The 22442-nt window shown below is 32.0% G+C and overlaps 1 protein-coding gene across 1 annotated transcript in view; it reads right to left on the bottom strand.

Annotated features, from left to right (window-relative positions):
- Positions 1-2781: 2781 nt before the first annotated feature.
- Positions 2782-22442, bottom strand: part of LOC129221032 (hemicentin-2-like) — a 98848-nt gene continuing 79187 nt past the window's right edge. The window contains exons 10-16 of the mRNA XM_054855468.1: positions 20070-20357; positions 18391-18687; positions 17007-17129; positions 16225-16252; positions 9013-9093; positions 8091-8155; positions 2782-2879 (exon numbers count right to left, since the gene is read on the bottom strand). Of these exons, the coding sequence (XP_054711443.1) occupies positions 2782-2879; positions 8091-8155; positions 9013-9093; positions 16225-16252; positions 17007-17129; positions 18391-18687; positions 20070-20357 (980 nt within the window). The remainder of the gene's footprint in view (positions 2880-8090; positions 8156-9012; positions 9094-16224; positions 16253-17006; positions 17130-18390; positions 18688-20069; positions 20358-22442) is intronic.

Below are 22442 nucleotides of genomic sequence, written 5' to 3'. Positions count from 1 at the left end.
TCAATTGCTAGTTTGTGTTATATAATGTTATTGAAATTAATTATGTTATGAGCAACTATCTTACTAGTTTTACTGTCTTACACGACTCCAAACAAAATCATTAGTTATCTCTAAGATTTGACACTTGAAGTATTGTTTGGTTTCGTTAAGGATTAAGCAGTAGGGCCGGTTTTTTACTGAGCGTGCTCAGCGATTTAGATTATATAGATTAATTAACTATAATTTAATATGAAAGGACGGTTTGTAGTGCTTTGAAACTATCTATGAGATCATTTTAACATGCACTTTAACAGTGCCGAAGTACTGTTAAATTTAAAACATAATAATAATTATATATTCCTGTTACAAATTGTACTCCAAGTTGAATACAATGTAAACAATTAGTTCCGTTTAAAACTAAACGAGACTACTCTTCCATATATCAATATAAAATTTCTAGTACTGATTAATACACTTAGTCCAGTGAATAGGTAGGATAACACGGGGCTCGCCCTTACAAAATATGGGGGTCAAAGATTTTTTCGTTTAATTTGTGCATACTAGTGCCAATATGAAAAAAATCAAGTATATATATATATTATATATATATATATATAATATATATATATATATATCATGAAGAAATTCGACTCTTTCGAACAGTTTCATCATTGACACCATCTCGAGATTGAAGATTGTCATCAGCGTTCCATTTCAAAGAAATTTTGTTCCACTGAAGAATGGGCTAATAATAACTCGAGGAAGAGTAACTAATCACAAAATCAATTGCGACGAACCCGGTGGTAGAATTTCATCCGATAAAAAAAAGTGCAGTGCTATTGTGCTATCTTTCACGAGAACGATTTAGGTCGGTTCGTCAGTCGCGATTTAAGCATTTTCATTTCAATTCCAGTGCTTTGAGATGCCCGATTGTTCCAAAAAGGTAGAAAGTTTATTTGTTGAAAGGAAATTGGAGCCCGAGCGGAAGAGCCGTCCATTGATTTTGTTCAGAAAACTATTGAAAATAAAATTTCATGAAAAAGGGATAATATTTAAATCAAATTAAAGTGAGTATATGCTAAAGGGTTGATTTGTTTCTCGTCTGAAAAGCATTGTTTCAGTTATTTCAATTTTTTAAAAAATAACTTGTATGCATTTTTGACTGTTTTCAACAATTATATTATTAATTATGGAAGTCATTAATACCATTAAAATAGTCAAAAAAAAAAAAAAAAAACACAGACAATGCACATGAATATCGACAGTAAGGAAGGAAAAACTGTAGCTGTAAAGTTTGAAAAATTGCCAAAACCAGCTAATGTGCCATATTTTTTGGCCAATAGCGTATCATGCAAAAATCAAGAACGGTTCTCGCTAAGAGGACTCTAACCTTCCTCAAACTACCTTAGAATATTTCCGAAGAAATTTTGAAATCTCCCCAATTAAGGCAAGTCTGAAATCTCCAAGGAAGGTTATGTACGTTTAACGTAACTCAATAAAACCTCTCTCCAGAAGCATCAGTGCAACCATAGCCAAAGCGAAGGCAGAATTGCTGACAGGAATCATATCCCTTGCCTGCAATTATTCTTGCGTGCAAAGCTGTAGGTATTCAGAGACTTATTCGCTCTCGCTACCCGATTTCACAACACACTTTTAGACCCCGTAAATCTCCGCTCCGGCTCCGCAAAAAGCCAATTGAAAAAATCCCCGTTTCCATGTAAAAAGAGGTTTCCCATTTATCAGGAGAAAGCGGTTTTTACCCAGCATCCTTAAAGGCTATACTCAGCAAGTAGACAAACCTGTTTCGCGTAATGCATTCTGAGTAAAAATTCCGTTTTCACTCTAGAAGGTAGCAGGAGGAGAAAAATTCCACACTTACCTAGCAAATAACCAGAATGCAGTGAGAAAAAGATTTTTTCCGGGGTCGAAAGATTCATGGAAACGGCCCTAATAGCCGCGTCCACAACACACTTTTCAACCCGATAAATCCTCGCTCTGGCTCCGCAAAAAAAGATTGAAAATTCCCCGCTTCCATGTAAAAGGATCTTTCTAATTGTACCACAGAAAGCGGTTTTTACCAGCATTCTTAGCGGCTGGTAGACGAACTTGTTTCGCGCACTGCATTTTAGGAAAAATTCCGCTTTACTCCCAGAAGCAAGCATTAGGACCGGAATGCGGTGAAAAGCAGGTTTTTTTCTGGGTTCGAAAGTGTCCATGGAAACGGCTCTAGTGAGAGCGTAGTGATTCCTGGGCGAGGTGTAACTAAAGCTGTTATAGGTATTAAATACTCTCAGTCAATCTTCACACCGGTAGCTAAAAATATTTTTCACAACAGTGAAAAGTCTATACAAGTGAAACTAGCAGCAGTTCAAAAAACTGTGTTTGCAAAGATACTTGATTTAACGGGAAAATAGATGAAAACTCGTGAACTCCGAAACGTTAAATGAAATAATCAGTGACGTTTCGGGATTTTTAGTGTAAGCTAACCTCTTTTGTATTGAAAAATGTAATATTTTTGACTGCAAAACACAGGTATGAAGTTATCTCCAAGTTTTCTGAATATAATCGTTGAATTATTTTATTTTTAATGCCTACTTTGTTTATGAAGGGCATTAATATTTACAGTCAGCCTTTTTGTACGAAATTCTGGAATTGTGATAGCATAGAAAGTATTTTTGATGTGAAAATCATGATTTCCTTCATTGAAAGGGGTGTAAAACTAAACCTTAAATGTTCAATAACGTTTATGTATGATTTAAATTTACTTTTGGATTTCTTTGTAGGCTTCCGGTATAACCAGCTTCATAAAGGCCACTTTTTACTGGCACAGGCTCGAAAGCCATTTCCCTGAACTGCTTCCATTCTATAGTTTTGGTGGTCTTCTGGACCCGTCATGTAATCTGAAAAAACAATGAATTGTTAAAAGTATGCACATTTTTTACTGAGTGAGAAATACATCTATGAAGGAATTCAAAACATTTTTGTTAAAGTAACAGGCATAATATAGGATTTGGTCTTGACAAAACGCATGGCTTCTGCCAGTGTTTACAAAATTATCATAGAAAAAAAGGGCATATGTGTTTTACTAAGATTTTTTTTTCTTCTTTAGACTAACTAAGAGGGCCAATATATTATACAAACAATTGCTGAGTTTTCGGAAGACATAGATAATCACTTTTTAAAGTTTTTCAAACTTCATTTCTCTCTCTCACACACACACACTCACAAACACAATACTAGTAAAAAAAAAACTCATACAATTATACAAATAATTTCAACATTTAAAAATTCAACCTTAGTTGCATTGTATCTCACTGATTAATATTAAAACAAAAAAGATGATGAAAGTTACTCGGTAAAAGAACTTTAATCCAATAATAATAAGTGCCTTATTTCTGCCAATAATATATTTGGCTACAACCAGGAAAGTTTTTAGCTTACAGTTAAGTAACATTTCTGATAAATTTAGAGACATTACCTATCGAATCCAGTCATGTTTCTGGACCAACTCAGGAACCATCAATAAAAACTTATATACGTGAGTAGTAATACCTTGCTACCTTCCTGATTTACCCCGACATTTCCTAAGAAAATATTATGATCCAAGGTAAGCGAAAATTGCAAACAATTTCATCAAAGTTGTAATACAGCGGTATTGCATTTCGCCCTTAATTGGGGTTCATTCATATCAAAGGAGCCATAACTAAGCTGAAGGAGAAACACCAAATGAAGAAGCTTAAAATATTTCTACAATGGTATCTAAAATGTTTTTCACCACAGTGTAAAAATCGCATTCGTAGAAACGTATTGCGATTCAGGAAACTTTTCCGAAAAAAATTGGTATAAGCCCTTGAAACTTCGAAACGTAGGTTTCTCCCCCGTTTCGCTGAAATTTCCAAATCCCCCCCCTCATATCAAAAGATATGATTAAATTTGAAAAGAAGTAGGAGGGTCGGGTAATTATAAGTCGGCGGAACTAGAGAGACAGTCAAGGCAAAAAAGCAGTAATGTTTCGGATTTTATTTTACAGTGTAATGCCCCAAAATTAAAAGTTAAATTATTGTTTAAAAGTTAGTGTGCAACAGTTTAACCACTGGTTTATTTTTCTAAATCGTTCATTATATATTTTAATTTTCGAAAGTTGGTTTCATTAATGTTTTATTCATTAACTAAAATATTTAGCATTATTTTTTTTTGCATTGTACACAACTACATTTTTCAGAAGTATTTTCTAAAACGCTGTTTTCCCTTATAAAACTGCAATTTAAACAACTTAAAATGACTGTAATTTGAAATGAATGCGGTTGAAAGTTCATCGGCTTTTCACTATATAAAAAATAATACTAAAAAAAACCTTACAATTCTTAAAACATTGACAAGATTGCTGTTAAGAAAGAACAGTAGATAATATTTGATCATAATTATATTTTTGAATCGATAATTCATAAAAGGTTAGAAGAATAACTTAATCAGAAGTAACTTTACTTGTAGTCTTCTACGAGATCCAAATTATTCATGTGTGTTGTGATTTCATGGTTTCAGAAGGCAACTTGATTATTACACAAGTTCGAAACTCGGTTTTATGTTTACAACACATGTTATGTAAGAAGAGACTATTTGTATTACGGAGCATTAGAACAAAACAATGACAAATCGTGTTATACCAAATATATTATAATTTATTATTTTTTATATATAAATAATCGTAAATTAGTATATATATATATATATATATATATATATATATATATATATATATATATATATATATATAGATATATATATATATATATATATATATATATATATATATATATTGTCATGAATAAACAATCAAAATAAATGGGAAAATGCAAAAAGCAAGAACACAAAAACAACACCGAAATGAAAAAAGGTGAACCAGGGACCGATACTTTCTCAAGGGGAGGGACCGGGTCCCTAAATTCACAAGGCCCTTTTTGTTTAGCAAGAGGAAGGGTCCCAATAACTTGCTATCCATCCACTTGCAATTGCAATGTTAATCGTTTGATTTCATGGAATTCAAATATTTCTGTTAAAGTTTTTCATAATACTTTGATTAATGAAAATCAATAGAATTAAAACTAGCTGCAACAGAAATGATTTTGTTTCTTAAAAATCTTAATTTATTGAAAAGTACATTAGATTATAATAAAGTTCTTCATTTTTTTTATTGAGGTTACATTAGAAAAGTATGGAAATTGCCCAGCAGCGTGAAGTATAGCGCAATTGTATTATTGCAGTAAGGACAACCTAAGCTATGAAGGTCTGTTGGGGATCTATCCTGAAAATGTCTTATGTAATTTTCCGATCCAGTATTTTCATTTCATCTCCAGGGTTTTTTCAACTCCAGGTTTTTTCAACTCCCATGTTTTTTAATTCCATGTTCTGCTCCTGCCGTGTTTTTAACTGCATTTTTGCCTGGCACGTGCAAGTCATTTCTTTTTTAAGGTCTACATTCTGATTGCTAATTCCTTTTGAAGGTTTGCCTGAATAATCTTTCGTTCTTTCATTTTCAGGTGTGTTTTTTATGTTCTATATTAGTCCAAGACTCTCGGAGAGGGTAGCAAGTTATTGGGACCTTCCCTCTTGCTAAACGAAAAAGGCCTTGTGAAATTAGGGAATGGTCCTCCCCTTGAGAAAGTATCGGTCCCTGGTTCACATTTTTTTCATTTTGGTGTTGTTTTTGTGTTCTTACTTTTTGCATTTTCCAATTTATTTTGATTTGTTATTATTGTTTATTCACGAATATGTTTGTCCTGTTTTGGTTTCTAGTAGCTTTGCGCTGGCATTACAGAACACTTTAGTATTTATTCTTTCATTTTTTCTTTCAATGTCTTTAAATGTATATTTAAAATGTTCTTATATATATAATATATATATATATATATATATATATAAATTTACCATTAGATAATCATACTTTTAAATATACCATTATTACTCATCGAAACATTAGAGTTAAGAAAATAGCTTCATTACCAACTTTTTGCTGGTTTTCCGCATGGATCAGCTTTCAGAATGGAGCAAATTAAAATTGAGTTCTGACGTTGGCTCTGATCTTAATTATCCACCAAACAATTAGCCGGCCTTTCAGCTTCGGTGGAAGCAATTCATCAAACGCAAAATGCTTTTTCTTCTCATAAACAGTTATGTGACTGTGTGCAAGCCCATCTTAGATTTGTAAGCTTGGGTTTTTCAGTTTAATTTTTTTAATTAAATTCTAACCAATTAAAAGACATTGTAAGTAGGATTGGATTTTGCAGTTTAAGAGTATTTGTTAATGACTTAATGTCACATAGGTTAAGCTTTAATATGTCAGAAAATTATTTTCCTAATTAGTCTTAATAAAGTGTATACCATGTATTCGTATTACAGAATTTTTATAAGAGTACTAGCTGTACCCGACGCGCGTTGGCTACGCCAACAAAAAAATACATCATTATACTGATTTTCACGACAATCGGTTGAACGGGGCAGAAGTTGCTACTCTGCAGTGCCACCTGGTGGCGAGTGGCTTCAATGAGCATATTATGCTCCTTCTCCGTGGAAAAATACATATATATATAGCAATTTTCATAATAATCGGTCCAGGTATCAAGTGAAGTCGTGACTATACTCAAATTTTGTACTCACGCAGTTTGCAAGATCAATCAATCGCTAAAAATATCAAATAGAAAAAGTTTTAAATCCCCCCGTTGCATGAAAAGCCATAAAACAATAAAGAAAGAATTTATTTGTTCAAACTCAAGAAACATGGCAACAGCTAACTTCTTATCAATGAGATCTATCACGCGAATTAATTTCTGCAGCCGATAATTTTATTCGTATTTATCCAATGGATTGTGACTTAAATTGGAATAAAAAAGGAACTATCGATCGGATTTTTTTCGAACTGGTCATAAACATTCCCAGTACCAAAAATAACAAACGGTGAAAGTTTCAGCCAAATCTGCCGGGTAGTTTTTGAGTTCATGGATGACATACAGACAAACATTCATTTATATATATATATATATATATATATATATATAAAATTTATCTTTTGATATAAATTATACAGCTTTACAAAAACGATTGTGAATGTGTAATTTAGCTTAAATATGAGGTTCGTTCCGATTTAACAATCTTTAAATTTCTATGATTATTAAATTATGTATATCTAATAAAAATTGAGACTATAGATGTGATTTTTAAAATGTTTTAATCAATACCATCACCTTTTCAAGACCTTTTACAGATTAATATTTTTACGTTTAGTTTCCGCTTAGAGTATATTACAACAGTATTTTGTTACTAATAAGTGTTTGAGCCGTTCAGTGCAGAAGTTTTGTAATTCAATTATTTATTTACTTTTTTCCCCCAAATGAATTGTTTCATTTCACAATCCAGAGTTATTAGTTGAACATGTGTTTTTAAAAGCTGCTGAAAAAAAAACCCTGTTTTTTTGCTGTCAACAGCTCTTTATTTTTTTTTACATATGCCAATTGGGAACTCGAGCAGCGAGGTTACTCGATTTAGTGCAGAAACGTACGCCTTCCGTTTATTCGAGCACAAATTGATATGGAACTCCGATTTGGCTCGGACAACACACGATAGATGGCAGCACCATCTACGGACAGTTCGATAATTTAGAACCGAACCAGAACTCGAATAACTCCTGGCTTAGCACCCCCTAAGGTATTGTTTTTACTTGGAGAACTTTGTGGCTACGAGCATATTTAACGTCCCAAAGTCACCCTTACTAAGGACGGTGGCTCTTCGTCCAGCAAGGATCGAACCCAAGACGGTCACAAGTCCGATCGGTCACGAAGTCCGAAGATTTGTCACGAGTCCGATGCCTTACCGATTTGGCCACTACGACCTCTAAATTATTTTCTCAATACTTGGTTTTGTAAAAAAATAAAGAAGATTTTTAAAATTATTATATAAAAAAGTAAACAAAATATCAAACAGCTTTTTCAGAAACATAGTATTGAACAAATATTTGACACATGTAGTATTATAGTTTACCATTAGGTGGCAGAAGCATATTCGGTATGCCACCTTGTTGCTCCATTTCTGCACAGTAAACATTTTGTGGAGGAAATCACGTCTGGGGTCTTTGCCGTCATGCTCAGCAGGATCTACCAAGTTTTTCTTCAATAAAATTTCATCTCTAGAGAAATGAAGTAGAAATGTTTATTATGAATATGATTGCAATAACGACACTATCCCACACAACACAAACTGATGGAATAGACGTTGAAAAGTCGTCGAATTTGGTCCAAACACTTGTCTACAACTGATCTAAAAACCGTCCGTAACTCGTCGAAATGTCCCCTCAGAACAGTCGAAAAGTCGTCTTGTACACGTCGAAACGACGACTACAATGGATGAAAAATGGTAGAATTAGATCAATAATAGACGATATCCATAGCGCTAAGTAACGTTACCAAGAACAGTTATAGATAATCTAAAAAACGTCTTCTAGGTGCGCTTATTAACGCAGCACACCTTTTTTTTAATTCTGAATTCTTAATTGTAATGTTTATACGACACATTTTATTTTCCTTAACCTTTTAACATTCATACATTTTTGTCCAATCTGCCAGTTCAATTTTTTAGCACTTATTGCAATTACACTATTAAACTTAAAAACCTTATTTTCAATTTTTTCATGTGTGCAATCTTATCTTTTTATCCAACAGTCTTATTTTCCATATATCATTTTGAAACAGAAATCATCAACAAGATGAATAAGCTTACCGAAATCAAGGCGCTATAAAACAGACGCTAAAATATCAGAAGTAAAATAAAAAGCGGTGCTGCTCAACGTATGTTGAAGCACGTGCTTTAACACTAATAACAAGCAACAAGTGTTGCTAAACATGTCAATAAATTATAAATATCATCATTGTCATTAATTTTTTTTAAAAATAAAGTTCTAGCCCTTTAAACCGCTGTTCTATGAACTAATGAACTATTTTTAATTCACTTTTCGCAGCAATTAGCACCACCACAATCCGCTCTCACCCATCACTGTTTGTGTTGATTCTACTGGACACTTCTATTCGACGTTTAGTAGACGGCCCTTGTGGATGATCTAATTTACGTCTGTAGAATATAAACTAATAGATGTCCGATTATAGACGTTTAATAGAACATCTAGAAATAACGTTTATTAGTCGTAGAACAGATATCACCTTTAGATGTAGATGAGTATAGATGAGTTTTAGATGAGTTTCGACGAGAAATAGTCCCGTTTTATAGACGAGTGTGCTGTGTAGGATTTTAGACCATAATGAGTAAAAAAAAAAAAGTTCAGCGTGCCAATAATTTTCTGATTAAAAAACTTTGTCTAGATATTTATTTCCATATGGTTTCGTATAAATTATGATTAGTAAAAAATATTTTAAGTTTTCGTTATTCAATCATTTTCAAGATTTTATGTTTTCTAAGCTATGCTGTAAAGTAAAATCATGCGTTTGTGAATCAACCTGCTCTTATTTGTTTAGCTTGATGCTTTTCAATTAACTTCTTAACCAAGATCACTTACTTTAGAAAAACATAAATTAAGATTTTTTTTTTTTTTTTTTTTTTTTTTTTTTTATCAGAAATGAATCGAGAAGGAATCGAGAATTAGGTGTGGGATACAATCAAGCTCCTGGCACTAGTTGAAGATCGTATTTAAATATATGTATATACATTTCTTTTTCTTTTTTTTAATCTAACATAAGTACCATGTAAATACACGGCGCAAGCAAATATAATTATGTGTTTAAGAAAAAAAAAATGGGTTCAAAAATCGTTTGAAAATTGGAGGGATTCATCAAATCCATTACCATCTACTGACCAACTTGAAGTTTTTTTCTTTCTGAGAGCGAAACAATAACAGGGGAGGAGAAAATTACAAAACCTTTGTGTAAGATAATCCTCGTCCTTCAAATTTTTAGTGTATGTTGCATTTTATAAACACTCGTTGCTCATTGTTAAAAAATCTGCTTCGATCGCTAAATTTAGCTCACAAAATGAAGAACCAAACGTTGATTTTGTAGAGGCTCTTGAGGTAAGATAAGCGATAAATTTTAAGGGGGGGGGGAACTGTTGAATGGCCATTATATGTTGATTTCACCTATTCAAAACGAAACAAATGCAGGTCCTGGATCTATATTGTATTTACTAAAATAACACTTGTTATAATAAATCAGTCGCCATTGTTTTTTTTTTTGTAAAGACACAACTTGATATTAACTGTCTTTAATGTGTCAATCAACAAATAAGGATATTAATAAAAATCAAACTATTACCTAACCTTGCAGCTCAAAAGCTCTTCAAAATGTTATATCTAAACGCAATCAACATTATGTTACTCCATTGTTTATATTAAAAAAAAATATGTGTAATAAATATGAAAAATAGTTTTGAATCAAACTAATTCCAAAAACTAACAACGGTTCAAAACGGGTTCAAAGGCATTTTACCAAAATATATCACTTTAAAAATTGTCGGAAGCTATGTATGTACCCTTAAAAGTTATTGGTTTCTAAAGTATTGTTTTTGTTCGAAAATTTGTATACTTGATTCTTCAATTTACAAATAGTATAACTAAATGAATAAACATATAAATCATTTAATAAATGAAGCAAGGAAGAAATAACTTGCTATTAAGGTTTCATTTCTGGTGGATATTTACTGGATATTTCATTGCATACAAACGCATAGACGTACAGCAAAGAAAGTTAAGTAATCATTAATATAAAAAGATTTATTGGTGAATTTAAAAACCTTTTTTACCGTATTTTTAACAAAACATAAAGCCATTTCTTACTATACATCCATAGACAAAATACCTCTCAATGCATTGGGTTACAATATTAAACATACCTCCAAAAGGATAATATCTTTAAATGCGATGAAATCGTGTTTAATAATTTGGCACACGTAAATTAACTTAGCGAAAGATAATATCTTTGATGGAGATATTAAATTCCTTTACTCATTATCTGTCTAAACAAGACCTTTCAAAGCCAGATACACAATTTAGTCGTATTACATGGGCATGTTCCAAATTCAATTAACTCTGTAGTAAACATGTTTCGTAAACGTCTTAAGGAGTAACCTTTGTTTAACCAGCAGTAAGTTCGAGCAGTAATCTGCGGACTAGAAAAGAGATCTGTCTTTGAAAATAGCAGATAATTATTGGTAAATAAATGTTGCTTCGTTGTTAAGTTCTTGTGCTTTTCTGAACAGCTAACAGGCATATGTCTTTGTTTCGTACTGCGCTGATAAGTTTTATGAAAACAAAAATGTGCGAGGAAATTATTACAGACCCTGTTTCTGATACTGTATATTTATTCAGTACATAGACAAACATCTTTGTGGAAATATCAGAACGGAAATAATTCGCTAATTATTTCAAAAAAGAAAAATGATTCAAGTCATTGTAACTTTTTTAATAACTAGTAAATACACGCCATTAGAAATATATAATAAGAAATCTGATAAGGACAAGGAAAGACCGCAAGATATCAGCAAGAATCTCAGCAAGATATCTTATAGTTCTTCTGAGGCAACGATATGGTATTTGTTTGAAGAGTGCAAGGAATATAATCAACATTCGCGTTGTTGATTATTATAAACAACCAAAATAATATTAGAAAACAAACTCATTTGATTTATGTATTAAACTAGATGAATCATTATTATTTAAAAATTATATTATAAGTCTTAAAAGTGCACAAAATGTAGGGCAATCCAAAATTTACTTATCGCAAATATGAAGCCCAAGCGGCCTATCCGCTGAACCAATCGAGGCAAAATTTTAATAATGGTAATTAAAAGATATGCGTTTATGAAAAATTGTTTTCTTTCAACATTACAGTACTCATTGTTACATTTACAGTGAACGAATCTCAAAATATTCGAATGACAAAGCTTACTTTTAAGTTGCGCAAATTGATCAGCGTATCGAGAAACCACAAATGGCATTGGAACGAATGGCAACCGATGAAAATTGCTCGTTGGCGAATTCTAGCAGCTCCTCTCACTTTGCATTTTTGAACGCTTTTTCCACAGTTAATGTTTTTATCCCAATAATCTGGGACAGGTGCTTCAAGCACCGTCTAACCGTTGGAGTTTTGCAAAGGGCGCTGAAAACTATTTTTTTTATATTTTCAATAGGCCTATATATTCTCATGTTTCAATTAGACGGGAAATGTTTGTCCTCAAGCCCTGAATCGTAGATTAAGTGGCGACACGTTCGCCATTTTGGGGCTAAATGATGCTTTCTCCTACGTCTGCTATGGTGAAGCAGCGTGTTTGCTTCTTAATTGTGGTTTCTTATAACCTCCATGTTAATTCACAATCAAGAAACACCACATTCAAGAAGCAAAACACTCTACTTCACCTTAGCAGACATAGATGAAAGCACCGTTTAGCCCCAAGATGGCAGAAGTTTCACTACTTAATCTAAGATCCAGGGCTTTAGTTTGTCCCACGCCACTCACACCGAAGACACACAGCCCGGTCGGAAAGTTGTATCGACAATTGTGTTTTTACCTTGTCGACAATTAACTACGCTCAAGCCTACTGCTTTAGTGTTCTCATTAAAGCCAAAATGCGCATAATATCAGTATTTATACTTCCTTTTACAAAAAAGAATTCGTGCTCAGGTATTAACTTTTGACTGATTACCATAAGTTTTTCAATCATTGCTCACAGAAAGGTGAGCTTAGAACAAAGACGTGTCTTATCTAGTAAGTTTTTTTTTTTCTATCAAGAAAAGCGTGCATGTTTTTAGAATACACGAGTAACATAGCAGTGGTGGTGACCTTTTTTTTTTCTTTTATTTGGAAAAGAAAGTAAAGTATTTGCAAGGCGTCAAATACTGAATGCAATACTTAAAATTAGTTTCATATTGCAATCATTATGTAAAAATAATTTAATTTATAATTAATAATATGTTTTTTTTACTTCCTTTCACAAGAAATTAAGTACTGTATTCGCAAAAAAAAATTCACTCAAAAATAGACCTTAATATCCATTTTGCTCACCCCCGAATGAATGTTGAGTTTTTTTTTCGACTCGACCACACAGGGATAAGTGCCTAAGAACGTATAGACACGCGAAATATCCATTTTGACGATTCCCGAGTTAATTACAACGAGTTTTCTCGTGACGTCTGTATGTATGTATGCATGTATGTGCGTATAAGCGGATGTGCGTATGTGCGCATGTGCGTATGTATGTCGCATTATTCAAGAACGGAATGTCCTAGAAAGTTGAAATTTCGTACGTAGACTCCTAGTAAGGTCTAGTTGTGCACCTGCCTTTTGGTTGCATTCGGGTAATTCAAAGGGGGTCTTTTGCCCCTTTTTGAGTTGAAATCATTGTTAATTTCGATGTAAACTCAAGTGATGTTATAATTTGGCGGACACTTGGCGATATATCGCCATTTTTGTCGCCAAGTTTTGTCGCCAACTTGACGACAAATTTGGCGATTTTTTATTATAATTTTTTTTTTAAATCTAATTTCAATTGGGCCACTGTTGGTGATATTTTGAGAGTAAAGTATTGAACCACATTTAAATTGCCAGTAATGGGGAAATGACAGGCACACATCATTAAGGCTCGTTCATTAAGGGGTTCGGGACAGATTTTGAAAAAAAAAAAGTTTTAAGTTTCGAAATTTTTTGCACTGATTCACCATTTATTTAATAAGCAAAATCATAATATAAAAGGTTTTTCAAAAATTAAATTTAATACTAGCTGCGTGCCCGGCGTTGCACGGGCTACCTAAAAAATGTAAGAGCAGTCCAGTTGATGCTTTTGTAGTACACTGACACTAGTTTCTAACGCGTTAAGGAATAAATAAATGCGCGTAAAGCAAGGTTTGCAAAACACCAGTAAAACATATTTTTGCCAAAACACCTCATCAACGTTAATAATCGTTATCAATGATACAAGTTATGAGTACATTTTCAGTCAGCACAAAAGGGGAAAATATATGCATTATCAACTATAATCTTTACTCACGTTAAACTGAATTACATCTGATAGACTATATCGGAAATATTTATGCACAATAACAATCCGCTTTTTACATAAAATAGTCTACTACTCGGCGTTGCCCGGGTGTTTATTAATGAAACATACCACTCAGATAAATATTTGGATGGATTCTATCCACATGGTCGTACAAGAATTACATCAATCCGTTTTCCAGGTACAAACCCTCAAAGAACTCAAATAACTTGTAAATCACTCATTTACTTTACGACGTGCACGGTCCTCCTCGAAAATGAAAGTTATGTCATGTGACGCGTATTTAACAATCAGGCTTGAACAAAAAAAAAAAAAAAAACAGCAAAATTTTGCTGCAGATTACGGCAAAATAATCGAAAAGTAAACAACTTAAACACCCTGATTACAGGAAAAGCCTTAAAACAAAAGCCTAATTTTATTTCTTTATATTCGAGAAAAAAAATTGCAACAGATGTTTCTTTTCAATGATTTTCTTCACGCTGTAAATTTTAATAAAAGCGTTCATCCGGAAAGTTGAGTTGAAGCACTGAATAATTATTTGAATGGAGGAAAGCCTTCGAAAAATATGGATTTTATTTTGAAATCTAAGAGTCATAATTAATAATTTTTAATTGATATCTCCGCTAATTATTATCGGAGGATTATGTTAAATAGCCAAACATGAAGACGGGAAGATGACGAATCCATCGATACCTGGTTCGATGGTCAGTTCACTGTCGTTCGGGAGAAGAAGCTTGGACATAGATAGATAGATAGATACTCAGATTTTATATGTATAAGATACTACTCTTTTCATTTCTTTATTTTTTTTAATGGAGTTGTTTTAAATCGCTCAAAATTCCAATGATCTTGGTCAAACTACAAATAAATAAATTTTATTTTTTACTCGGCAATTTAAAAAACATTGATTGAATAAAAAATGGAAAATATTTAAAGAAAAATGTAGAAACATTCAAACATACTTTTAAAAAAAACTTATATTTTTTGAAGTAAACTTTTTTTTTCAAATTTGCCGAAAAAAAATTAAAGTAAACTGTTTGAAAAAGATATGCTCCAAACTTCATTACTTTATCTTTATCAGTTCTTGACTTTTTGAGTTTGTATGCAAAAAATCGGGAAAAATTGCATCAAGGAAAAAAACGAATTAAGTATAATATTAGTTAAATGCATGCTACACAAGCTGATGTGTGCATCACATGACTTCCTTTTACTCCAATTTAATAATAATAGTGCCTCGGAGAAAGCAAAGAAAAACATTAAATGTTTTGATCCCAAGTTCGTTGCGAATCGAAGCGAAGAAAACGTTTTATAGAGACAAATTTTCCCAATCTTGGCAGTTTTTTTATGTGATTCAATTGTTAACTTTCTAAAGATGGCCAAATTGAAACCAAATTTAAAAAAAAAGCCAAATTTGTCGCCAATTTGGCGACAAAACTTGGCGGAAAAAATCTGGCGATTTTTCGCCAAGTGTTTGCAAAATTATAACAGCACTTGATTGAATTAGTACTGATTTTCCCCTAAAAAGGTGTAATAGACCCCCTTAGGAACATCTGAATGCAACCAAAAGAGAAGGTGAAAAACTAGATCTCACTACGAGTCTACGTACTAAATTTCAACTTTCTTGGACATACCATTTTTGAGTTATGTGAGATACATACGTACATACACACGTACACACATACGCACATACATAAGTACATATAGACGTCACACGTCACGAGAAAACTCGTTGTAATTAACTCGGTGGTCGTCAAAATGGATACTTCGGGTATCTTTACGTTCTTAGGCATCTATCCACTTGTGGTCGGGTTGAAAAAAAAAAAAAATCATTCGGAGGCGAGCAAACGCCGATTTTTTAGTGAAATTTTTTCCGCAAATACAATACTTCCCTTTTGGAAAAGGAAGTTAAAAAAGTTATATTTTTCGTTCTATATAAGATGGAAACAAGAGTCAAACGTTCTTTCAAGCAGAAAAAAAAACAGAAAAAGGTTTTAAATGATTAAATAAGAATAAAATAATCAAAATTTGACAATTTATGTGTCCTGGACCCCTTTAACCTGTGCATGTAGTTTACGGCAACTATTTCCCAGTTTGTATTTGAATTGTTTGTTTGTGACAAAGCTGTCAATAGACATACTCATAATTTTCAGTTTTTTTTCTTCAGCGAGTAATTATACTTAGTGAAACACAAAATGAACTTACTTTTCTCTTGATGGTGCTTCTCTTGATCCTGCGGGAATTAAGAAGATTTAGAGAGTAACATTATGCATTATCTTTTTTACACTTAATTTGAAAATAAAACTCAGTTTCTTTTGAAATAAAAACTATTGCTAGGATTCGATTCATAAACCTAAATTGCTCATTATAGTAAAATTATCATAAATTGCGTATTAAGTATAAGCTTGGCTGTAAATTGACTAATTTTCTGATATGAATTCTGCATCGTTAATTTTTTTTAGCCAGGAAACAGTAAATACTCTTTAAATATGTGTAAATTGACTATGTGAGGCTATATTTTACTTAAAGGTCATTTTTTTACAGATGAAAAGATAATTTGCTAGCGAATAATGCGTGCATTTTAAGTCGACATCTCTTTTTTCTTTAAGTGTTTACAAAGCACATCTGCCTATTAGATGAGAGATGTTTCAAGATTTTATTTTTTTTAGTAGATCCTAATAATATTTAGACACTGCTTTATGAAAACTGTTAAAAATGTAAAAAACTTTAAAAAAAAAGACGAAGGGATGATGTCAACTGGTGCAGAGATTTCACATTAAAAAAAAAAAAAACCGCTTGTTTTAAAGCTTTCTAGCTTTTTTTTTTCTCTTGCTGCAGCAGCATAAGATAATCTTTGTTTTACATCTGCTCACATGTATTACTTACTAGAACATAATAACGAACAAAAATATTTCATATATCATTCATTTTAGTATTGAAAAACTGAGTTTTTGAATTTTGGTAAAATGATCAATGTCCGTCTTTACCTGCTTCTCTTTCCTCTTCTCTCATTCGAATTATAAATACAGCAATTCCAGCAACGAATACTAACGCAGCGACAACACCAATCATAACTCCAAGAATTATATTGATGCTCTCAGAAGAAAATCCTAGAATAGTGAAAGGGGGAAAAAACGCTATTTAAAGAAAATTACGAAAACATTTTCGATTGCAAGCATTTTTAGACACAAAATTAGTAGTATACTATGTAAATTTGTTATCTTCAGATGTGTCGATATAATAAAATCAATCAAACATGAATTTAGATTGCTTTACAACTTGAATAGTTTATAAAAATCTTTGAATTTTTTTATTATATCCCTGATAATTATAACTAGATTATCCTTCTCCATTGAAATGATTGTAGTTTTCGGGGGGGGGGGGGGAAACGAGACTTTAACTCTTCTTAAAACGATACTAGTCCCGAAAACCAAGATTTACATTTTTCTGTTTAAACTTTCTTTTTCTTTACAAACTTAAACAACTTTATTAATGACAAAAATGCTCAATATTATTAAAATATTAACATTTATAACGAAACTTCAAGTGTTTTTCAATTAAAATACAAAACTTCTTATATTTTTGACTTCATTATGCATATTATATTCTGCTTACTAATTTTTGCTTTTTTGAAACACCTTTTGCACCACAAATAATTTACTTTCATTAGAAAATAACAGCATTGTGTAGTTATATTAATTAACGGTTTAATGTAACTGATGATTACTAAAACTCAAGTGTTTAAATTATATATTTAATGTGAAACATAATCAGTTCAACCTTGTTCCATTCTTGGCCCTGGATCAGTTGCCCCTTTAATGACTACAGACTGACTTCTGCCTTTCATGTTAGCAGCGTAAAGGACAATCAAGTACTCTGTTGCGGAAGGAAAATCTTGAACAAAAAAAAGACGGTTCCAGGCGTGTTAAGTTATTCTCTAAGTAATTTGCTTTCATTAGGAAATAACAGTATTGTGTAGTTGTATCTAAAGTCGTTAAACGGTTTAATGTAACTTATGACTACTAAAACTTAAATGTTTAAATTATATATTTAATGCGAAACATAATCAGTTCAACCTTGTTCCATTCTTGGTCCTGGATCCGTTGCCCCTTTAATGACTACAGACTGACTTCTGTCCTTCACGTTAGTAACGTAAAAGACAATAAAGTGCTCTGTTGCTAAAAGCAAATCTTGAACGAAAAAAGGCGGTTTTAGGCATGTTAATTTCTTCTTTAAGTAAGTTGCTTTCATTAGGAAATAACAGTATTGTGTAGTTATCTCTAAAGTCTTTAAACGGTTTAATGTAACTGATGATTTCTAAAACTCAAGTGTTTAAATTATATATTTAATGCGAAACATAATCAGTTCAACCTTGTTCCATTCTTGGCCCTGGATCAGTTGCCCCTTTAATGACTACAGACTGACTTCTGCCTTTCATGTTAGCAGCGTAAAGGACAATCAAGTACTCCGTTGCTGAAGGCAAGTCTTGAACAAAAAAAGACGGTTCCAGGCGTGTTAAGTTCTTCTCTAAATATTCTTCAATAGCGTTATAAACTTCCAGGTAAAATTTTTGCTGCAGACCGCCATCATATCCTTCTTCGCATTCGACTTTTAAAGAATCAGATGTGTAGTTGGTGATTGAACAATTTCTGACTTGATCCGGAGGTCCTGCATGAAACAAAATGCCATTTAACTTGGTCACTGAATAGAAATACATATACTACTTCAATCTATACAATTAAAATAACTACACAAAGACAATAAAAACAAGATAGGTTAATTAAAATTATCGTACTATCTTCTACTAAGATTCTCTTTCTAAATTTAAGGTTACATTTTTGTGTAAAAGTAAACTTAACAACCGTTGGCATGATAAATATTGAAATCGTTCTTGTTTTTTCTGGAAACTTTGTGTATTAGTCAATGAATAAGACATTCAACATATGAAAATGTAATACTCTTTAGACCACTCAGAAACATTTCTATTTCACAACTATGACTCAGAGTTAAAAAGCTAATTATTTTTCAGTCTTATTTGAAAAAAAAAAAAAAAAAAAAAAAACAATAATGACTATAATACTATAGATAAACTTACCAAAATGCACTGCGTGAATTTGTAAGAGAATCAGTGACCAAATTAAATGAATTTTGTTTTTTCATGCATAAGCAACATGTCTAACCTTTCATGGATAAACTATTTCCATACATATATATAATTTTTTAACATATTTCACAGTTGAACCTTGCGAAAATATTGCACTTGTCATTTTGTATTATGACTTATGGTATGTTTCTATGTTCAAGCAGTGTATTTCAGAGGTGTGTGGATTTGTTAAAATAAGTTTGGTCTACATATGGATTATATGTTTTATAGGTTTATAATTGTCTTGAAATGCCAAATTTTCAAATAAGTTAAAAAAATTTAATACATGTCCCAATCAAAGCATTATATATTAGATTTTTGAAATATATGTACATACCTTGCATATATTTATTTTTCAGCATCGTATAAACATTTGAGTTTCCTTATTTGCTGTAGTAAACTAATGCATATTTTTGAAGAAAAAATGATGATCATACGAATGTGGAACAATCTTTGAGAGTTTATTATATAATACTTTTCGAAAAAAAATATAACATACGAAAAAAAACATAAATAGCTCATTTTTTTTCCAAACGGTGTTTGTTATACATATGATGAACAAAACATATTGTAAAAATAATTTTAAAACTAAGTTAAAGGAAACATAAATAAAAATTATAATAAAAAAAACAATAGTTAAAAACTATGTAAAATCATCGCAAAATGCGATTATATTTTACAAAAGTACAGACTTCTCACATTAAGATATAAACATACAATATTGTGAGTTGAAGTCAAGCATCATTCTGCAACTCCATGGCAAAAAACAGTTTATTATTAAAGAGATCAAGCTGTTTATATTTTCTTGATTACTATGTATTTTAACACGTTTAAAACATTATATTTATTTCACGAATTTTAATTTAAACTAAAAAGAGAAAAACATAATTATAGCAATTTATTTTACCTGCTGGTATGACGTTAAAAATACAAGGTATTTGTTGATCCCCGACTTTATTTTTCGCCCAGCAGTATAACTTTCCAAAATCTTTTAACGTCCGGGGGATGTACGTTGCGATGCTTGTTGGACCAGAGCTTGTGAAGGAGAGAATATCATGCTGGGATACGCTGTTATTAAAATTCCACCTGAAACTCACATCCGAAGGTTCGGCGTCGACACTACATTCCACGCGAGCAGGCTCTTGTTTTGCCACTCCGTAAACAATTTTTTGACCAGATCGGCAAATAGGGGCATCTGAAAATAAGGTAACAATAGCTGGTAAGTGGTTCATACTAGATAACATGCACTGGTAATTACTCATTGTGACTTGGCTGTACAGTTTGCAAATGTAGAAGACACATCTTTGGTAAAACTGTAACAAAGCGATACTAGTCAGAAAAAAAAAACAGTCTGGAAAGAAAAGCAAAATAAGTATATATCCGGTACTTTATCTATTTATGTTAGATTTGTCTTATTTACAATACTGACACCCATTTACTTTCTTATTTACTGGTTGTTAAAAGCATAACATTTTAATCAAGTTATTAAAATTAAAACTTTTACTTTTAAACTGTAGAATTTTAACTATTATGGGTGGTTATGAAATAACGTGAGGTGTTCAGAGCCCTCTAGCGAGTGAAGTATTGGACGAAACATTGGCAAATTTCATAGGCATACACAGTAGACCATAGCATTTCAATTTCTGAAATTAAAAAAAAAATAGTACCAAAAATCGCTACCAGGGGAAATTTTGGCGTTGAAAAGGTATATTACTGTGACTATTGAAGGATTAAATGCTAACTGATAAAATATGCATACATTTTATTCGCAAAATATGATTTTTGTCAACAAGTGAGGGTCAATATGACCAACATCGAGATTTTCCAGGTACTGCATACAATGTCTAGTTTTGAAAGTTGAGATATCGGGAACATGTCGCAGATAAAAAACACTGTTTCGAAATCCCCATGGTTAAAAATCACAAGGTGATTGGGCGACCACGGTCTCCGTACCGTAGAAAATGCATGACTAATAAAACTGCTATTACAGAAATGTTGCCGCCATACATTCAGTATCTAAAGCCTAACATGTGATGGTGCACCAACTTACATGAATATTATTCAGAAAAAATTCCTTGCTGAAATTTCTTGTTTGTTTTATTGAACCTCATTTGTAAGCAACAATTATTTGTAGCAAAAAAAATGATGTGTGCTACATTTTTTGGGCATTCCGTTCTTCAGTATTCGCAAGTAGTACACTTATGCAGCGCAAAAACTCCCCCTGGTGGTGACTTTTGGTACTATTTTTTGTTGTAGAAATCGAAATCCCATGGTCTGCTATGTACGCTCATGAAATTTGGCAATGTTTCGACCAATGCTTCACTTGCTAGAGGGCTCTGAACAGCTCCCATTATTTTATAACCACCCTGTATATCACCTTTTTAAATCTCTAAGAAACATTAATTAAGTGAATAAAGTAATTTATTGTTATAAATAGTTTAATATTTAATAAAGTTTTTTTTAAATAAATGAAAATGTTAATAGCTTGTTTTTTGTATTATTATTCTTTATAATGCACATCGTTAAAAATTACGGAAGATTTGGAACTTCTGTTTATGATTTAACTTTACCTTCATCGGTTCTATGTGCAAATTGAAAACTTCCTGTGCATATGACGGTTGAATTTGCCGAGGGTACGGTATATATACGGGTTTTAAAGCAATTACTTAAAATACATTTTATTGTATAAAAGTAAATGGCTATCACATTACCAGCACGTACAGTTCAAAGAACTAGAGACTGCAGTTTTGTCTTAGATTTAGGCTTACCATTCTGAATTATCCAGAGCTGAGGCAAAACGCGGATAATCCTAGTGTAATTCACTTACAGAGATACTACTAAAATCTTTCAATTTAAACGTTTAATGAAGACTGTTGCATTTCATTTAAATATATTAACTCATAATACTCGTATACTCCTATTTTACCTTTCTTCTCCCTCATATAAATGCAATAATATATATTCTACAAGCAATACACCTTTTCTTATTCCTTCTTCAACTTATAATGTCATATAAGAACTGCTCATTCGATTTAAAATTGCCAACAAGACTGGAAAAGTATTTCCGACATACAGTAGGAATGGAAGTCAAATGCTACACATATTTAACTCGTTTTCGTTTCCTTTTTTTTTACGAATGTTTTCATTTTCAATCAATGATGAGATTACTCTCATTATCATCATCATTTTGCCATCTAATGTGCAAATATCCAGTCCCGAATAGACAAAAACTAAACCTTAACACATGATCAATTTCAGTATGCTGCGTCATCCACCGTTC

The sequence above is a fragment of the Uloborus diversus genome, chromosome 4 (genome assembly GCF_026930045.1).
Source record: "Uloborus diversus isolate 005 chromosome 4, Udiv.v.3.1, whole genome shotgun sequence".
Classification (NCBI taxonomy): domain Eukaryota; kingdom Metazoa; phylum Arthropoda; class Arachnida; order Araneae; family Uloboridae; genus Uloborus; species Uloborus diversus.
This window is presented reverse-complemented; position numbering and strand designations above follow the sequence as displayed.